The sequence below is a fragment of the Pavona decussata genome, unplaced genomic scaffold (assembly GCF_977016875.1).
Source record: "Pavona decussata unplaced genomic scaffold, jaPavDecu1.1 SCAFFOLD_85, whole genome shotgun sequence".
NCBI lineage: Eukaryota > Metazoa > Cnidaria > Anthozoa > Scleractinia > Agariciidae > Pavona > Pavona decussata.
The window spans coordinates 1683583-1703995 of NW_028145503.1; the positions used below are offsets into that span (position 1 = coordinate 1683583).

The window sequence follows — 20413 nt, forward strand, 5'->3', positions numbered from 1 at the left end:
GTACTTTATTTTAACTTGCTTTAGTGTATTTAGATTTTAAATATATCTACCATATAGAGCGTTTTCATTCACGTGACTACTGGCCACATTGGTTTACTGAAACAAAAGAAAGTATTTGCTTAAAAATAGAGTTCAATTCCCAGAGGTTTAGTTTGGGACACCAACATGGCCGCCATTTCTTTGTTTTGGGACACCAACGATGTCATGTGAAAAACACTCTAAACACCCCTGTATACCCCTGTACACCCTTGTATACCCTTGTATACCCCTGTACATACCACAACAGTAGGTATTTTTGGGCGGTTTATCGCAGTTTATTATATGAGGGATAAGCAGATCTTAGCAAGAGGCATCGGAATCCAAAAAAAAAATTGGGAGGAACCACGCATGTTTTAATTAATAAAAGAAATAATTAAGCAACAATAATTGCTGTGAAAAGCTGTATGGCGTTTTCTTTTTTTTTTTCCAAATTGAAGCTTTATATCTCTGAAAAATGTATACCTACCCCCAATTTTCTTTTTGGATACCAAGAGCACTTGCTAAGTTCTGCTTTCTCCGCATAGATTTAAACCATGTAAAAATATCCCTGTTTAAGTAGGCACCACACATAGGAAATCCGAGTATCCCGAGATGCACAGAACGTATGCTCAGTAACAAAAGTAGCCCTCTTCCCTAAGTGAGGATGATTTTCCAACTGGGAACTGTTCAGCCGGATGGATTCAACATCAATTTTAGCTTTATTTCAAATGTAACTTTTTATGCATGCGCGCTCTGCTAGTCACTATGCGCACGCGTCTCCGATCGGTGTATTTCAATGGTTTTCTTTCACACTGAAAAAGGGTTATATTCTCGAAACGTCTGTGTTTTTTAAACCATTACTGACACTTTTTGATATTTATTTTTACATCAATCCAATCAGATATACCTGAAAGTGATTCCATTGTATTGCATTGTGCATTCTTACTGCGCATAATTTTTTGCGTCATTAGTGCGTGCGCGTTGAAAACATAGTCTGTTTTCCTATGTGCTGAGCCTAGTCAATTCCTAAATGGCTATTTCCTCCTAAACGAGCATGGTGACCTATCTCTTTTGTCTCGTTATTTTAACTTGGCTATTATCCTCTTTATGTTTAAAAATGTTTAGAAAAAATTGACGGTAGGAAAATTAATTATTGTCAGAAATACGAGGTTGCCCCACACTCGCAAGTATAACATGGTGATACTGAGAACTAGCACGCAAGAAACGTTTTTGGGACGATACCGCTTCATATTTTGCTTCCCTGCCAAGAAATTCACCTTTAGTTGCCGATTAGGCTTCATACATTTTATGTGTAACGTTTTTCTAAGTTGTGCTTTATATATGTAACTTCTGTTACCACCAGACATAGCAATAACTGATCAAATAAACTCATTTTAGAAACGAATATCGTAAACAATTATGGGGTAAATTGAGTGGATCGTATCTCCTTCGCGGACATGGTGACCTATCCTTTTTATTTTATTTCTCGAAATAGTTCATAGTAGTGAACAAATATCACAGAAAGTTTGAGAAAATTTTCACGACAACTTTTATTTCGCGGGAATCACCTTGAAACACATCGGCCTAGTTTTCACTAAAAACCTACCACCAATGGATAGAAAACGTATTTAAAACATTTTTCTTGGCATCGAAAACTCTAGAAACGAGCGCCTCGTCTCCTAGAGTTTCCCAAATCAGTTGTAGACGGCTGTCAGCGTAAAATCCCCCCCCCCCCCTCTTCCCCCACTTCCGCCCGTTTTAAGGACGGTGCCCACTAATACAGAAGTATTTTTGCGCAGTTTATGAGTATGCGGGAAAAGTTGATCTTAGCAAGGGCTTTTGAAATCCATAAAGAAAATTGGGGGTATCCATGCATTTTCAGAGACAATTACGCAACAATTATTCTAAAAAAGCAGTAAAATACAAAGCAGTGTTTGGCGTTTTTCTCCAAATTGAAGCTTTGTTATCTCTGAAAAATGCGTGGTTACCCCAAATTTTCGTTTGGGGTACCAAGAGCACTTGCTAAGTTCTGCTTTCCGCATAGTTTTAAACCACGAAAAAATATCCCTGTATTAGTAGGCACCACCCATAGGAAACCCGAGTTTCTCGAGATGCGCAGAGCGTATGCGCACAGTAACAAAGGTAGGCACCGTCCTTAAGAGTCTTTAATCAGTCCGGCGAGCGCTTGCTGGAAGAGGATGATGATGATGATGATGATGATGATGATGATTGATGATGGTGATGATGATGATGATGATTGATGATGATGATGATGATCGATGATAATGATGATGATGATGATGATGATGATGATTGATGATGATGATGATGATTGATGATAATGATGATGATGATGATGATGATGATGATTGATGATGATTGATGATAATGATGATGATGATGATGATGATGATAATGATGATGATGATGATTGATGATGATGATGATGATGATGATGATTGATGATGATGATGATGATGATGATGATGATGATGATGATGATGATGATGATGATGATGATGATAATAAATTTATTTCAGTGTCAAGTCTTCGAGCTGGCCATGTAAGGTCTAATAATAGGGGACACTAAATTATAATACTATACAAAAGAGCTGATTCTGGCGTTTTATGTTTGCCAAAGAACTTGTCACATTACAAAAGGATGCAACCTCCGAAAGCGAAGTCCTGTGGTAGTCTCTTTGTATATTTCTCTCAGGGATAGTTGAGCGAGCGAAACACGAAGGAATGAGAAAATGGGACGGGACGGGACGGGACGCAGGCAAGAGGACAGATAGGTCACCTATCTACCAAGAGTTACCTGAATTAAACCACTGTGTCCGGACAGACAAGGAGTTGCTGACCTTCGAATGTACCAGTCTGATGGTGAGGCGAAATATTAGACGAACAAAATCAAGGAAGAGAACAACATATCGCTTCCATATGTATTACAGAGACGTGTTCGAAAGGTGAAGCAAAAGTACCAATTCTAAGAGTCCGCATTGGAAAGGTGTTCATTAACTGTACAGTGTAATACAGCGGTTTTCAATTGAGTGTCGAAAGTATATTTCGCGTTTGCTTTGGTCTTGCTTTACTATGTTCTGTCATTGGTAAGCAAAACACATGCCAATTTCTCCACAAATGGGATGAAAAACCAAATCCAATCGTGGCTTGCTCGCACGTGTTTTCCCGCCCTTGGCATCGGTGACTTCCATTTGCTTTGAATTCTGATTGTTTCATTGCGCTGTTTGCGTCTGTTGGGATTGGCCGGAGCAATTACTTTGGTTTTGGTTTTATAACACTAAATTGAAAACTTCTCTAGACTAACAGTGTGTTGGCGTTGTTTGCGTTAGATTCTAGTCCTCCTCGCAATATGCACTTCCCCAACAGCACTTCAGTTGATGCCGGCATTCAGATGTTAAGCACCAACCTTCGTCATCGGAGCATGCGCAGTTCTGTTTGCAGCTTCGTACAAGGTCAATAACTTCAGTCGTTTGTCTGTCCGGGAGAGTCTGGTTCAAAAAACAAGTTGAGAAGATACTGTCTTGGCATGCGAGGTCCTGGGTAAGACCTTCCCATGTTGCACCGAAATCTTCCGTATCGCAGTAGAAGCATCTCAGTTTTATTGTCATGTATATTCCTGCAAGAAAAGTTAGTGAAATGTGTAGAATGAAAAATTGAATGCTATACTGTCAACTACTAGTCTCTCGGGGGAACAGGTTTGTTTCTCCAAGAATCTTGCCATTTCACTAGACAAAGTCTTAGCAAATATCAGGTTTTTTCTGGCCTTCTCGTGAAAAGAAAACAGAAGCCATTATCTTCTATTTTCCAAATAGGGTAGTAGCTCCACGCAAATTTGCGTGTATCCACGCGAGTTTAATTGATGACGTGAAGGGTGGTACAACACATCCATGGGTTGCGTGGACCTCATGCTCACGGTCTCTATCCCTGATTATGGCTCCTGAAACAAAACTAATTAGCTTTTCTTGGTGGTAACCGTCTTTAAGTCTGTTTCTATAGAGCGGTGCTCATTCTAGTGTGGCAAAAACAAAACCAAAGTAATTACTGCAACCAATGACAACAGATGTAAACATCGCAACGAACCAATCAGAATTTTAAGCAAATAAATGTAACACGACGCCAAGGGCGGGAAAACGCGTACAACCTCCTAGTCACGATTGGTTTTGATTTTTTCTTCTCATTGGTTGGGAAAGTGGTGCGTGTTTTGTTAACCAATTATAGAACGTAGTAAAGTAAAACTAGATCGAATTTGAAATTACTTTCGACGCTCCAATTTTTTTCCCATTTCCCAGTTGTTTTGTGCCTCATTATGAAAGTGAGGCTAAGTGTAAAGTTTTCATTATGAAAATTAAATTTCATTCATTATGCAAACAAAACTAATTTTCATATGAAAAGCTTTGCACTTAGCCTTGCTTTCATAATGAGGTTCAAAGCAACTCGGAAGTGACCTATTGAAAACCGCTCTATATGATCTAAAATACAAGATTAAGAGCATGATACCGAAGGCCGAGTTACAGGCGCCTTTTACTGGGTCTTTACTGCCGTAGAGGGAACAGTAGCATCCTTTTAAGCGCCAGTCCCACACTATCCATGTGGTAGGTGTTGGCTGTGACTGAAAAACAGTCTTGGCATGCTTGTTCATATTCGAGTCTCATGCTCAAAAATTCTCTAGAAAAGGGTGGTTGGGGTTAAGACATTTACCTACCACTTACCCTCCCCTCTCTGTTCATGAACAAGGGAAGATGACACTGTTCCATCCAGAGGCACACGTGAACCACCGTTCCATAAATTGTACCATACTGCCAGAGTAAAACCTGAAAATTTATAAACAAACAAGCGGCAGAATGGTGTTGAAGGTTTGACAACCTTTATCGCTTGTCGAGTGTTAACGCAGTGGAGCACGCGACGGTTTGTTGGTAGTGGGACCACAGGTTTTCCAATCGGATAAATGATTGGTAGACTGTGTAAACTAAACGTGTGCTCTTACACCGGAAAGTAGTCTGAAATGTCAGCTTTCTCCTCCCTCTCACCCACTGGAAAGCTGAAATCTCGAAAACATTTCAAAGAAATTTGTTGATTTGAGGAAAAATTTTTTTTTTTTTTCAAAAATCACGGTTCACTGCCCAATGTAACGTGGTATACCTGTGGCCTGTGATAGTTGAAATTTAAACAACTGGACAAAATTTAAGATCACGTAAATTTATTAAATTTAATAACTATCTTTCCTTTGAATATTTTCAGAAACTTCGCAATCGAAAAAATATATATGTAACAGTCAAAAAACGCAAGCAAGATACGTCAGTCTTGGATGAAAATATTAGAAAAGATTAAAATTACCACGCGTTATTAAAAATTAATTTTAGATCTTGTTTTAAGTGTAAAATGAACTGACCGGCAAATTTTCGAGTAAAGTTTGAATTCGTGACGACTATAGTCTAGAATGAAAGAAATATTAGAATAAAATGATAGATTAAAGGACAAAGTTTTCATATTTTTTTGCTAATCACTTACCTAGGAAGGTACTAACAGCGAGTATCTGTTGCCATTGAAGTTTGGCGTGAAAGCGTTTGACGGTTTCCGTTTGTTGGTGCATTTCCCGTCAAATCTTATCTCTATTCCACCTGTTGGCAAGCAAACGGTGCTTTCGGTGTAACTTCGGATCATGTCGACACGCGCCTGAGGAGCTTCCGGATCTAACCGACCAATCAGAAGAACAGAAAATCTAAATTTGGTAAGAGCACAGCGACAAGAGGTTGAGAGACGCCGGATCTTTTTCAGACCTCGATAACGAAAACTGACTTGAGATAATAAATTATCAGGAAGGCAAGACTGATTCTCACGGCGTGGCAATAAAAGAGAGAGACGAAAACAACAACAACACACACAAAAACTAGCTATATAAACTGAAAAATATGTGCATAAATTGATTGCATGATTGCACGATCTTTCCGTTTGGAAAACAAACCTTCTTTGGGGGCTATTGAAAGAAACTCGAGTAACAAAGACGACACTTCATTTATAAAAACCTTGAAAATCCGGTTAATAAAAATACGAAAACACCGGAGCTTATCTGTATATTGAGGTCGATAAATACTGATAAATGGCGTTAAATTATGGTGTAGATTGGCGTGAACGTGAGTCATTAGCCTAGAATTATATTGATTCGTAATGTCAAAACAACAAAATATTTATCCCTCGTAAAAACAATCTCGTATGTTAATTTTTCTCTTAATGGACGTCCAATTTCTAAAGCAGATAAAGTGAACTCACATTGTGATATTTAAAGGAAACGTCCTGCGCAACACTTTTCAGGTATACCTAGGATTCCATCCACAGTCTTAATTAAAAGATAGAACTACATCGTACGGCAAAATATAAGGGGCATACACCACAGAAATTCGTATCCAATTGTGATTCAATTACCATTCACTTGCGGTTATTGAATGGCCACACTAAGGATTCCATTAGCAGACGTAAAAGTCCTAGCCCGCTAAGGTAGCGTAATCGTGGTGGGGGGGGGGGGGGGGGGAGGGAGAGCGAACAAGTGAACAGAAGAAAGGGGGGTACTGGTTCCCTCTCCCCGGTACCCCCTTTCTTCCTTCCCTCTCCCCCTCCCGGATCATGCCTGCTACTCAGGCTATAAAAGTTCAATCAACCTTGTAGAACTAAACAAATTAAACCGAACTGTGGAGATTACTGCTTAATTGTTCACATTTTAGAGTCGCATCCACAGACTCAAGAGTAAGAACCACCTTGTACAGCAAAATAAACAGCACCACAGGAAAGTACTGCTCAGTAGCTTTCATTTGAATGGTCACACTCTAGGATTCCATCCACAGACTCAAAAGTTAGAAACACCTTGTACAGCATAATAAACAGCACCACAGGAAAGTACAGCTCAGTAGCTTTCATTTGAATAGTCACACTTTAGGATTTCATCCACAGACTCAAAAGTGAGAACCACCTTGTACAGTATGATAAACAGCACCACAGGAAAGTACAGCTCAGTAGCTTTTATTTGAATGGTCACACTTAAGTATTTCATCCACAGCCTCAAAAGTTAGAACCACCTTGTACAGCATGATAAACAGCACCACAGGAAACTAGTACTGCTCAGTAGGTAGCTTTCATTTGAATGGTCACACTATACGATTTTTTACCCGGTCGACACAAATGTTAAAAGCAAACCATCATAGGAAAGTATTCCTTAGTATCTCTCCTTTACATGCTCAGACGTTCAAGGGATTGTGTCATTTTAGGCCTATTTTATTACATAATAAACGGCACCAAAAGCTTTCACTTTCATGGAACGGTCACACTATAGTATTCCGTTCATTTACTAAACGTTTTCGATCTACATAACTTCATTCTCAAATCAATGTCGAATTATAGTACTGGAAACCCGTATTACGATAACAGAAAAGCCAATTTTTTTTAAAGGTGACAAGTTTGTTTTGTGAATATATTCCTACTCGGGAAGACAAAATAACAATCTTAAGTTCATCGCTTTATTTGAAGTTTTTGGTCGCTTAAAATAAACCCTCGGTAAATCCATGTAAGTGATCAGTTTCGAGATAAGAGTCAAGGCATAGCTTATTTATAAGTGGTCACCAATATCAAGATCTAAAGCTTTTGTGATTGGTGTTTAGCGTTAAGAACAAAAGGCAACATCGATTTTTCTGATCACGATTTGTTTGCGCATGCTCAGTTGACGTATATGGCTCGATGTCCCGAAAGGGGGAGCTAAAGGTATTAAGCTCTCGCCGGAAAGAACATTGAATCTCGAGCATTTCGAGCAGGATTGAAATGTTCGACGTTTGAGTAAGTTTTTTGGCATGGCTAGAGCAAGGAAGGCCTCGCCTATTGCCACCGAAGCTACAATCACGAATCGCAGATCACGGATAGGCGACGAGAGTGGAGATGTATATTTCCAGGTAATACGCACACTTTTAGCTTTTCGAACAGTCAAGCACAAAGACACAAATGCTGCGAGAAAAAAAAATATGCTTACATTTATGGATATATAACGCAAAGACTGAGAGCTGGCTTTTTGAGTTCATTTCAATAGCATTTGCATGTTTGTGTTTGGGGCTTTTGTAAACAAGTATTCCATTTATCTTTAATCGCGAGACGGGAATTACAAATCCATGATATGTTCAAACGTTTTGCCTTCCTTGAGGAACGCTACAAAAGCCAAATAGAATTATACACAAAAACTCGCGCATCGTTTCAACTTTAGGGGAAAAATAGATAGCTTCAATTGATGTGTGAATTTCAAAAGGCAAATGGGTAGTTTTGGAAGGCAAGATCGAATGTTGTCCAGTGAATCACGACCCGTAGACGAAACAACTTTTGCGATCATGATAGTGTTACATTAAAAATTCTGACAGTCAGCCGGCATTGCACGCTTCGAGATTGTGTGGGTTTGAATTAACTCCCTAATTCTTCTGTGGAATTGCAATATTTTCAAACCTGGCTTAGCTTTTTTCTTTGCCCGAGGGATGTTTTTTTTTTATTTTGTTTCATTATTTCGGTTTTTAGGATTTAATAAAAATGGGATAGATAACCAAAAAACGCGTCGAGTCGAAAGCTGTTTTGGCCGATATTCAACAATCACTAAATCTAAGTCTTTAAAAAAATGTGATGGGCTTAAACAGAAGGTACAAGTTTCGCCTGGCAAATGTTCTTGACCAAGGCGCGGGGGCGACTGTTCTGCTAAATTACACAGAACAAATTGACAAAGTCAAAACATTTTAAATCACTGAACAAAAACATTATTTTAATATAAATCTCTCTCATATCGGTATTGATTTTTTCAGTCGCCGATGAATGACTAAACGAGATTTGATATGAAATTAATTCGGGCTTGCCTTCGCTTTTCTCTCAAAGGTTTTCTCGATAAAATGGGGAACCACTTTTTTTTTCATTTTCAACGCTCGCAAATAAAAACCTGATTTTCCCCTTCTTGGCATCTACAGACAAGAAAAGAAAAACGGAAATTGGGTTTACGGCGGCCTAATGCGCTTCAAAGAGCGCGCCGATTAAAGTGGCTTTTATCTTCGAAGACTGACCAATCAAATTTAGGAATCTTCCTTAATTTATGGCAGCCAGCTGGCTTGCCTCTCAATTTTTTGTTTTATTTTTCACAGAAAGAGAATTGTTTCAATTATTCACACTGAGAATGCGACGGAAAACTCGCTTGTCAGAGAAAAAAAACCCAGAGTACATCTCAATGGTGTACCCATTTTAGGGCTTAAAAAAGATAAGGACATCGCATTGGTAGGTTTCAAGAAATTAAAGTTAAATTTAAAAAAGCGCGAATTGCGAAACATCAAATCGTGAGATGATTGTTAGCGCCATGAAAATTTACTTTAATTTTTGTAAGTCAGGTTTTGTTGTCTTTTCATGTTCAAAGAATATCCGATTTTGAATATTAAGCCCTGGGCAAACAAAGGAAAGGATATAACAGGAATATGAATGAGATAAATAAGAGATTCATTGTGCGCGCGTTTCCATTGTCAATGGCAGGGGTTAAAGAACAGCCACAACAAAATCAAGAGAGTACTTTAGCGTTACGCTATTGGTCAAGAACACGCGCTAGCAGTGCTCATATCAATCATCATGTTAGTTTATGCGATGTTGACTGGGCAGTATAAATACCCGTATTTGTCATGCTGTCGTCGCTTTGTGTGCTTAATTTGAATTTAGAATTCGCCGTCCAAGAACCGAGAAAGCGACGAGCTGGAGGCCGATCGACTCTCAAACGAAGACGACAGTTTTACTGGAATAATGGGCGACACAGCAAAGCGATTCTCTTCGCTTCTCACGGTGATTTGTCGGACGGCTAAGAGATCCGCCAACAAAATGGCAAAGATACGAAAGAAAAAGAACGGCGGTGATGAAATCAGCAAATTGGCGACAAAAAGTGAAGCTGTTGGAAGTCCTTGTAAATCGCGTGCGACTAATAAACCTGCAATGACCGCGGACGAAAAAGGTAAAAATAGAAATTTATAACCGAAAAAAAAAATACACTGTGAAATCAGTTGGAGATAACATTTTGATGTATGTCTCGAACAGAAAATTCATCTATTTGAGATTCAAAACAATAAACGTAAGATCTGCAAAATTGGAAAATTTTTGCATGTTAATGCGTTAAAAGTACTCGATGACTTTTTTGTAATCCAGGTAGGCAGGATTTGTACATTCAAATGTTTGGGAGATCTGCGATTTTTAACGCTTTGAATGTAGTTTATAAGGAAAATATACAACTGCATTTGTAATTTACTTGCTCTCTACTGAAACATTACCCTATACAAGACCCGAAACATCGCCTGAGTTTAGAAACAAATATAGGTATCTAAAGTTGCTAATGTAAGAGCACCATTCTGGCGATATTTTTTTCCAAAATCAATTGCAAATGAAAGTGTGATTTTAATATGATTTTTATCACGTCCATAGTTGAACAGCACTTCAACGAGACCTACGAACTAAATCAGCTGCTCGGCCAAGGTGGATTTGCATTTGTCTATTCCGGAACTCGAGTAAGAGATAACCTGCCAGTAAGTGAATTTTTTTTTCTTGTAATTAGGCATCGGTCCACTGAGAATTTTATGTCTAGCGACACATGAAACGCGACAAACGAGAAAATGATATTGCTTTTAAGCGATGGGGCACCTTTATACAGCAAGACAATCAGGCAGAGACGCACAGCCCATGATAATAAAATAAATATTCTGTTGATCGGAATTACCTCTGTTGCGCTTGTTGCATACTTGATTTATAATGATCGGATGTTCCGATCAGGTGTAACGATCAAACGTTCCGATCAAATGTTCTCAAACATTGACACCATGCATGTCACATCGATCAAACGTTCTATTCCAGTGTGTTCATTGAGCATTCTGAACACGTTTGAACAAAATAGGCCGTTGCCATTTTTGTGTATGGAATATTTTTGCCAACTTTTACCCAAAGCCAAATAATGTCAGTGCTGATACTTATTTAAAGTGGCCATCGATCATGTCCATAAAGGTTGGGCATATTTCTATTTAACTTCGATTTTACGGATTTTCTTGGCATTAAACCCTTAAATCAATGCAATTCTTCGTTCTAAGTCTGCGGATTGAGTTAAGTGTGACTCTATTTCCGAAAAAAAAAAACTGAAAACATTCATTGAATAGGAGTACGTGCGTTTATATGAAAAAGTAATTTTAAAAGAATTATTAATTTTGCGGCTAAGTCGTCTGCTTGTTTATTTATTTGAGTTACACAGTGCTTGATTGAAAAAGCCTACTAAAAGACTTCATTCTTTACATTCGTCTCCCAGAAAAGCAGAAATATAAATACCCATATCAAGCACGTAAGTGCTGCCTGGGAAATGTACATCTAAGTTCTCCTTTTGCTGGTATAAAATATGACAATTGTCTTGCACAGTGAACAATCATTTGTCCTCAGCTATCACCTGAGGCGTAAAACGCTTTTACCATACATCTCGTTTTTGACGGCTAATGCGGCGAAATTATCATATTAAAAATTACGCTCAGTATTTTGCAATAAAATGACAAAACATGAAATAGAATTAAAAATAAAATTTTAACAGCTTGGGCAAAAAGCCTTTTCGTTCAAATACCGACCCTGTTCTGATGCGAGGTCTAAGCTATAGTAATAATATTTTGACGCGAAAAAAATGTCTAATTCGAAAAGAAATTCGATTAAAAAGTTAGGTCTTGATACAATACAAGTTTCAATGTTACTTTTCTTAAAATCTATATGTCAGAATCCGAATTCTTAATTTCAGCGTTTTTAAATAGCCTTTTTTGTATCACCTTTTGACAGAAAAGCGAAACTTGCGTCGCCGAATGGATGAATACTTTTATTTGATCTTTCCTTAATTTGTATACTGAAATGAATGTTTATGTCTGCTTTTTTCACTTCTAAGATGAAATTGTTTTGCATGCATAATTTTTTTGTATTAGGTTTACAGTTGCATGTTCGATGACACGTGCAATGACGTTCCCATGAAGATTGCGAAAGTATTTTCGTGTTTGTTTTAGTTTTGCTTTGCTGTGCGTTGCGATTCGTGAGCAAATTCACGTCTCTTTCTCGACCAACGAGAAGCAAAACCAAAACTGCATTTTCCCGCGTTTGGCGCCAATAATGCGTATTTGCTTTGAATTGTGATTGGTCCATGCATTGTGCCGTTTAGATCCGTTGTGTTTGCCTAGAGTGAATTACTTCGTTTCGGGTTTTAACACGCTCAAATGAAAACTGCTTTATCTCACGCCGGTTTACTCTTATAAAGAAACATAAATACTCCTGAAATAAGCGTGCTTTCGAGCATAGTGCTATCTCACGCGGTCCACACACAGTTTTTCTCAGGCAGGCTTTTGCTCAAAGTATTCTTGTGACACCGGTCTTAATTTAAAGTTCATTGCACAATAGCTGAGAGATCGGCGTGTCCAACTTCTATCTTCCAGTCAAAACTGTCATATTAGAATTCCAAGATCAGAAGACTGATCTAGCCTGGGATGTTATCCTCAGTTTTGCACGTTTCTTGAAAACAAGAGACTCTCCCCTCATTAATCATAATTGTTTCTATCCATGCAATGCATAACCTGCACCGTTTGTAACGTCTTACATGGTTGGTCGAGAGGACAAAAGAACGAACAACAGAACAATGTTCGCAGCCCTAAAAAACATGCAGCTGCAGGTTATCAGAGTCCGGTGAAAATAGAGCTTTTGAAAGGCGCAGGTCTGCTGTATATTCCGTTCATTCTGCTATCGGGGGCAGTATGAACAGAATACTATTCTATTAATTCAGAAAACAGAATCGGTCCCAAAAGAACACAAATACCGTCTCCTCCGTGTATTCCTATTCTAGAATAGACCCAGAACAATGCACCTGTAGTGTGTGTTTTCTTTTTTTAACTTCAACGCCCCCGAGTTGCGGAGGTTTCACACTAAGCTACCCACGAGTCTGGAGATCGTTTTATAGTGGTTATAAACATATCCCTGAAAAATTTGCGGTGAAAGACATACCCCTCAAGGGGTGTCCAAAGAATAAAATTCCCATTCCGACAGTTGCGCAACTTTTTCTTAAACTTGGACGAACTTCGAGCCAAGAGAATTTTTGTTTTCAATTCAATTCAATTCATTTATTTTTGCCATTAACCAAACAATACAACATAAATACATTAAAGATGATACACAATATTCCTACTATTACAATATTCCTACTAAACTATTTACGAGATCAAATGTGTTAAGGCAAGGAAGCCTATATAGAAGCCGGGGGCTTATTAACTATAGGCTTCCTGGAACTATAGGATAAACCGTAGAAGTTAAGGGTACTGAATGAAAATTCCAATTAATTTTTTTTAAAGAAGATAAAAAAAAAAGAAAGAAAGAAAAAAAAAGGAGAAAAAGAAAAGGTGTATAGCTCTACAAAGAGTCAATTTAACTAAGAAAGAAGGAATTTTTTAAGTCTTTTGCCAAACAAACTGATATTTTCACTGTTTTGAATTTCACGACTTAGCGAGTTGAAAAACGTAGGACCTTGAAACCGGCCGAATTGAGAATTTTGGAAGATTAGCTCTACAATAAGGTATATAGAAAAGGTTGGAATTTCTTGTATTATAAGAATTTTTGAAATTTTTCTATAACTAATCCTGGTAGGCCTTCGATAAAAGGGATTACCTCGAGCTGTAAACAAAAAAAAGGCTCAATCCAGTTGCGCAACTTTTTCTTGAACCCAGCAGAGTTGGGTAGGTCTTATGCCAAGCTAACCTCGAGCCTAGAGATTTTTCAAAATAATAATCCTGGAACGTCTGCGATAGAAGAGATTATCTCGAGCTGTGACCAAACAAAGGCCTACTCCTGTTGTGCAACTTTTTCTAAATGAACTCACACGCCCCCAAGTTGGGAAGGTTTTACGCTAAACTAACCTCGAGCCTACACATTTTAAAAAAATGTTTCTAGAAATAATCCTGGAACGACTTTCTTAATAAAAGAGATAACCTCGACGGGTGACCAAAAAAGCCTCAGTCCAGTTGCGCAACGTTTTCTTGAACCCAGCTGGCCCTAAGTTGGGTAGGTTTTATAATAAGGTAATCTCAAGCCTGGAGATTTTTAAAATGTTTTTATAAATAATCTTGGAAAGCCTGCGATAAAACGTATTACCTCGAAGGGTGACCAAAAAAAGCCTCACTCCAGTTGCGCAACTTTTTCTAAATTGAACTCGGCGAAAGCCCCATGTTGTGCGTTTGAAGCTAAGCTAACCTGGAGCCTACAGATTGTTTTATTGTGGTCATATAAATAACCTGAACAACCTGCGATAAAAGAGATTCTAGCCAGGAATGCTCAAATGAAAAGTGCTTAATTTCTAATCGGCCACCTTTCTAAAGGTCGCCTAGGCGTCAGTATATTGCAAAAATATGCCTTGAAGTAACTTTGATGGTATTGCGGACTAACAAGTCATGATTTTTTTCTTTTTTTTTTTAAGGTGGCTGTCAAGGTCATTCCCAAGTGCAATGTGTATTCCTTTGAGGAGGTAAGAAGACTAATTAATGTTTTATAGTAGTAAACCCCTTGTCGAAGGATATTACGACTCAATGACTGTGATTGGCTCTTTTATGGTGGTCAACCATTTGTCGTAGGTTGTTGCGGTTAAGTTGAAGAATTTGTGTCTAATTAACTTCTAAAGAGCACTTAGAAGATCGTTAGTTTGGGAGGATTTCATTTAAATTCCTGAAATATCACATCAAACTATCGATAAACCTATGCAGACGTGACCAAGAGACATATCAAAAAGCAATATGTTTATACTTTTAATGTTCCTGATCGAATGAAAACAGAAATAAGATGTTCAACCAGGCATGCAACACGAAGTCCATGTTCCCCTTTATAATTTGGGTTAAGGGGGCAATTCACCTAAACGCCATTTTTCTGCCACTTGACATGGCTTTAACGGCAATTTCTCATTCACGTTTCAAGCAATCCAAAAACCCTATCATTATCCCGTGAATCTGTGTTGTGGGGTATTTTGTAAATTTTTTTATGAAGGATTGGTTAAATTAAGAGAAATAAGAAATATTGAAGATTTAGTGAAGTTTAAAAATTAGAATTTGGATTTAATAATTAATAGACGGATACCAGTTAGTCCACTAACAACCCGGGGTGCTCTTGCGTGGGTATCAACTGTCTGTTGGTGTTCCAAAAATCATTTTCTTTCTTCTATCCCTTCTTAAAACCTCTTTAAATTTCATTCAAATTTAGGTAAATTGCCCCCTTAATTACACAGTATAGACTGAAGTCAAGAGAGGATGAAAACATCTGGTCAAAAGAAAAATGTTCTTAACTGACTCTCAGCCTGGGTAATGTTTTGAGTGTCCTTAAAAAAAGATTGTACACTTTACTTATCTTTGATTTTAACAGGAGGGTGAAGTCTCAATTCCGATGGAAGTTCACCTCCACCGCTATCTTGACCATCCAAATGTCATCAAGCTCTACGACTTCTTTGAGCATGCGCAAGCGTACGTGATGGTGCTAGAAAGACCCATGTACCACAAGGATCTGTTCGACTACATCACAGAAAAGAGGCGGTTGGAGGAGAACGAGGCTGGAAGCATTTTCCGTCAAGTAGTTGAAGCTGTGATGTATTGTGAAGCTAAGGGAATTTTTCATCGCGACATCAAAGACGAAAATATTTTGCTGGATTCTAAGACCGGACAAGTAAAGTTGTTGGATTTTGGTTCAGGCACATTGCTAGAGAACACTTTATACACTGATTATGAAGGTAAGCTGAAGCCGTAACGCAACAAGCGTTAGGTGTTACTGATGGTACGCAAGCGTTGATATAGAGTTTAAAAAATCTCAAGTGTTGTATTAAAATGAGGAATCATATTTTAAGGCAGGAAGGAAGCGAGTGCAAAGAAAGTAGTTTTTTACAATAACTGTCAAAATTCCCGCGCACTGATTGGCTCGTACCTATTGTCCATAAGAGAACAGACAATGAAATTGACGTCAGATGTAACGCGGGCGCTCTCCCAACGAAAAGAAAAAGCCAATATTCCGCTCGGACTTTTTCCATCTTATTTTAAAAATAAAGACCATAAAATGACGCCATAAAATGTCCAAAACTTAGCAGTGAAACCACTCGCCTGCGGCTCGTGGTTCCACTGCCGTCGATTTGTTAAGGTGGGGGTTCACCTGAAAGCCGTTTTCACGCCGCTTAAAATCGGTCAAATGGAAATATCTTGTTTGCATTTCAAGCAATACAAAAACCCTCCATTCATAACACAAATCAATGATTTGGGGTGTTTTATGAATTTTTGGGCGATTTTTAGGTATATTTGAAAGGAAATAATTTTTCTTGAAGGATTGGTAAAATTGAAAGAAATAAGACATGTTGAAGATTTAGTGAAGTTTTAAAATTAGAATTTGTTGTTAATAATTAGTAGACGGATACCAACTTAGTCCACTGGCAACCTGGGGTGCTTTTGCGTGGTTATCGACTGTCTGTTAGTGTTCCAAAAATCATTTTCTTTCTTCTATCCATTCTTAAAACCTCTTCAAATTTCACTCAAATTCAGGTAGAGCCCCACCTTAAACGTTCATGATGATGGACAATGTTTTTGTTAAATATCATATCAGCTTGCTGTCATGACAATGATAGCAGCCGCACCTAATGGTCCTTTTTGTACATACGACCTTTATACAATTCACGAACTGAGTGCAAAAAGGGCGCATGTGCAAATATTAAATTACACCCAATTTGAACAAAAGTGGCACGAGTCATCTTATTTTTCTGCACTTAGCAATAATTTCGTCTTTTTTTGGGTTGATTTCACCACAGAAATGCTGTTATTCTACCTCAGGTAATTTGGCCTAAAATACACATAGTCCTTTTCTGCACTCCGCCCTTCAGTTTTTTTCACAAGCGCATGTTCATGTGATACGATGAGATGATAGATAGGGTGCATGCCGAGTTGACTATAATCATCGCATTTTTATCAAACATGAGTGTTAAATAGAAGAAAGATCCTCGCAGTTAGTAAGCAACTTAAGCAGTTGCGAAAAGAAAACCTAAAAAAAAATTCAGGCTTTCTTTTCGCAACTGCTTAAATTGCGTACTAACTGCGAGGTTCTTTCTTCTTTCTAATCTTTCATCCGCAGTCTAAATATATGATGTTTCCGATATATTCATATTCATAAGCATGAGTGTAGTAACTATATTGTTGCAATGTTCTCCCAGTCTTTATACTTTACCTATAATTATATTCATAAATACTTCAGATTTGATACTGACATTTTCAGCTTGACAATAGGGACCTTAAGCAAAGACGACGACGACGCCGACGAAAACGAAACTTAAAAAAATTACCTTCGCGTCTTCTGAATAAATTTGCGATGATTTATACTCTCTCAGTTTGTGCAATGTAGCCGAACTATCGAGGAGCTAACGTCGTAGGGGCGCCTTTAAAGTTCAGAAAGAGAAAGGAAAATTAATCATCATGCGTTCACGTTCTCCATAAAACCTTAAATTTGGTCATTTCACGTTGTTGTTTTGCAGAGGACGACAAAGAAATGTACCAAAGTGTATAACGCACGTGCAGAGCCAGTGTTTTGCTAATTAAAACTATTGTTTCCGGACGTTAACGTTGACGTCGTCGTCGTCGCTGCTTAAGGTCCCTAATGTTATTATGAGGACGACAAAACGTAACTAGTTTCGCCAGTTTTTATTTCAAAATCATTTAAAACAACTAAGAAAAAAATATTGCTGATTTTGTTGATTTCAGTTTGCAGGAAACACCAGAAGACAATTTATAATTTATGGCCGCTATTTATCGGGTATGGTGAAATGGCAGATATCGCATGATTGCAAAGCCAATAAACTATCCAATGATCCGCACACACAAACAAGATATAACGAGAAATATTTCTCTTACCTGACAGTATTCTCTTCCCAGGTACGCGAGCATATTGCCCTCCAGAATGGTTCCGCTTTCACCGATATTACGCTCGGCCTGCTACTGTGTGGTCCCTAGGGATATTGCTTCATAATATGATCATGGGCGACGTGCCGTTTTCAAATGAAGTCGAGATTGTACGAGCAGAGTTGAATTTCCCGGATGATGTTAGCAAAGGTGAGCATCCCTGACAACTCGCGCCTCGCGTTACTCGTATCCAGTCTCCTCTCGCGCCAAAATCATGAAAAATTAAAAAGCAACTGATCAAAAATGCTCTTATTGCAGTTGCATAGGACACGCGTGGCCGTTCAAATCAAGATAGCGCCTGATTTGGTAGCCAGTCGCAGCTTTGGTGCGTTCAAAACGCACGTATAAATTGAGAAGACGTCAGAAGATTTTATCTGTTTTGTCGCACATAACTAAATATTACACACTTCACATACAAAATAGGTTTGGTGACGGGGAAGCCTGAATTTGTAAGGCCCAGGCTCCCTCTAGCTTAGGAAATGAAAAAAGCAATGTGATAAGAGGCAAAATATACGAGCTAATTACAAGGAAGGGCGATATAATAACTTAAGTTAAATTCTACACACGATCCAACAGATCTTTAAAGATCTGTTACATCACGTTTTGCTCAGGAAAAACCTCATTTGCATTTACTTTTTTGGCTTCGATAAACAAAATTTCACAGAAACATCACTTTTATCCCCTAGGAAAGAAATTCCGCTCCGTTTTTGCTCAGTAATATTCGTATCAAAACCAAACAATTATCTCTTTGTTCCCAGATTTACAAGACATTCTGCGTTGCCTGTTAGCCAAGCATCCGTCTTACAGACCGACTTTAGAGGAAGTTGTTCAGCACCCTTGGCTTCAACATCGTCGACCTAAACACCGCCCCTCCCCTGACAGGAGATCCTGTCAGAGCGCGCCAATTCCTGGGGGCACCCCTGAGGAACGACGTGAGCGACGCTATCAACGAGGAAATTCGCTTTTCTGAAGCAAATACAAAAAAGAGAACCTTAGACTTAGTCTGCTTTGCAGAACTGATCTCCGATAGACACATACATGATCCAAAAGTGTGACGTGTATCACAGCGTTAAAAAACTTAAGTCACGTGGACAATTCTACTGATCGGTTGCACGATGTAGAGATATCACGTGCACATACATGTCCAGCGGTACAGTTGCACGTGCATGAGCGTGTCAGGTGCTGTTTGTACGTATGGCACGAGCCTAAGGCAATATAAGTTGCCCTTCATGTGCATGATCAAGCGGACGAACCTTAATCCTTAACTTAGTATTGCGTTAAGAACTAAACCTAAGCTGGGATTCTGAAAGCTCACCAGCTCGAAGAAAACTGGAAGCCATATCGAAACGATAGATTAACGGAAGTTCGGTGACGTTTTTCTACTCGGAGAGAATATTCGAGAGCAAAGGTGTTCCTTATGTTTAGGTTCTAATAATCGTTTAATGAGAAAAGAGTAACTCATTAGACTCAGTGTCCCTTGCATGCAATCGGATGTGTGATCACGACGTTTAAGGCGGGTATGCATTTAAAGCAGTCCTTCTACGGCAATTGAAAATCTCGGCTTTCACAACACGGGAAACCTCTTAAAACTCCTTCATCTTTTTCATCCTTAAATCTGCCGTTTTAAGAAGGAGGTAAGTTTAACGAAACGTTCACCCGTCAAACGCGAGTTTGCTAACCTAGAAGGTTGCAAAGATAGTCGGCAGGTTTATAGACCAGTTCTATCTGTGACCAACAGTTTGCAAACTAGCTAGCTAGCTGTTGCCACGTCTGCACTCGGGTTGTTTTCTCCAGTTCGAGTTTACAAGGTTTAGTTTGCCGTGTATAGGTTCCTTAAAATGTGCACTGTGATGACCAACAAGGAAACACAACTGGGAAAAGTAAAGCTGTACAGTTAACTAGCAAGAGAAATCATCTCAATAAATTTGTAAAATAACCTGGTTTGGTTCTGTTAAAGTAGTACACCGGGCCCTTCCTCACTTGGTAAAATCCCTACATCAACATTATTCTACATAAATTTCTTTGGTGCTAGCTGGATGCATTTCCTTAAACACTGACATGGCAGTTTCTTAACTTTGATTGTTCAATGATCCCTTCCAAGACGGGGAAATTAGCACTTTCGTGAGAGAACGTTACAATGTCCCCTTCCTTGTCCGATGTCCCCCCTTTCCCACGGGGGATGGCTGATGACGGATGCATTAGCAACATCAACGGCACCCTGAGTGGTAGTAAAGAAAGAAAGATGGTAAATTTGAACCCTGTAATGATTTAAAAAAAAAAAGATGCAATATTCACTTGCCAGCGAGACATCTCTTGCACCAGGATGCTGCACCAACCCCCCCACCAAGCTGTTAATACGTATGTTTCGACCACACAACTTCACT

The 20413-nt window shown here is 38.7% G+C and overlaps 2 protein-coding genes across 3 annotated transcripts; one reads left to right on the top strand and one right to left on the bottom strand.

Annotated features, from left to right (window-relative positions):
- Positions 1-2603: 2603 nt before the first annotated feature.
- Positions 2604-5638, bottom strand: LOC146475207 (uncharacterized). The gene is made up of 3 exons (XM_085116225.1): positions 5548-5638; positions 4749-4850; positions 2604-3655 (listed from the first exon to the last, which is right to left on the bottom strand). The coding sequence occupies exons 1-3, from the start codon at positions 5627-5629 to the stop codon at positions 3372-3374; spliced, it is 468 nt and encodes a 155-aa protein (XP_084972351.1). The 5' UTR covers positions 5630-5638; the 3' UTR covers positions 2604-3371.
- A 2108-nt stretch (positions 5639-7746) lies between these two features.
- On the top strand, positions 7747-19965 carry LOC146475208 (serine/threonine-protein kinase pim-1-like). 2 transcript variants are annotated; one of them, XM_085116183.1, is made up of 7 exons: positions 7747-7970; positions 9745-10030; positions 10495-10595; positions 14537-14584; positions 15469-15829; positions 18003-18179; positions 18788-19965. In XM_085116183.1, exons 1-7 carry the CDS (start codon positions 7872-7874, stop codon positions 18997-18999), a joined length of 1284 nt encoding a protein of 427 aa, XP_084972309.1. In that variant the 5' UTR covers positions 7747-7871; the 3' UTR covers positions 19000-19965. The 2 variants fall into 2 exon arrangements, with proteins under 2 accessions (XP_084972309.1, XP_084972310.1); XM_085116184.1 differs by lacking the exon at positions 7747-7970 and adding an exon at positions 9287-9416.
- The last annotated feature ends 448 nt before the right edge of the window (positions 19966-20413 follow it).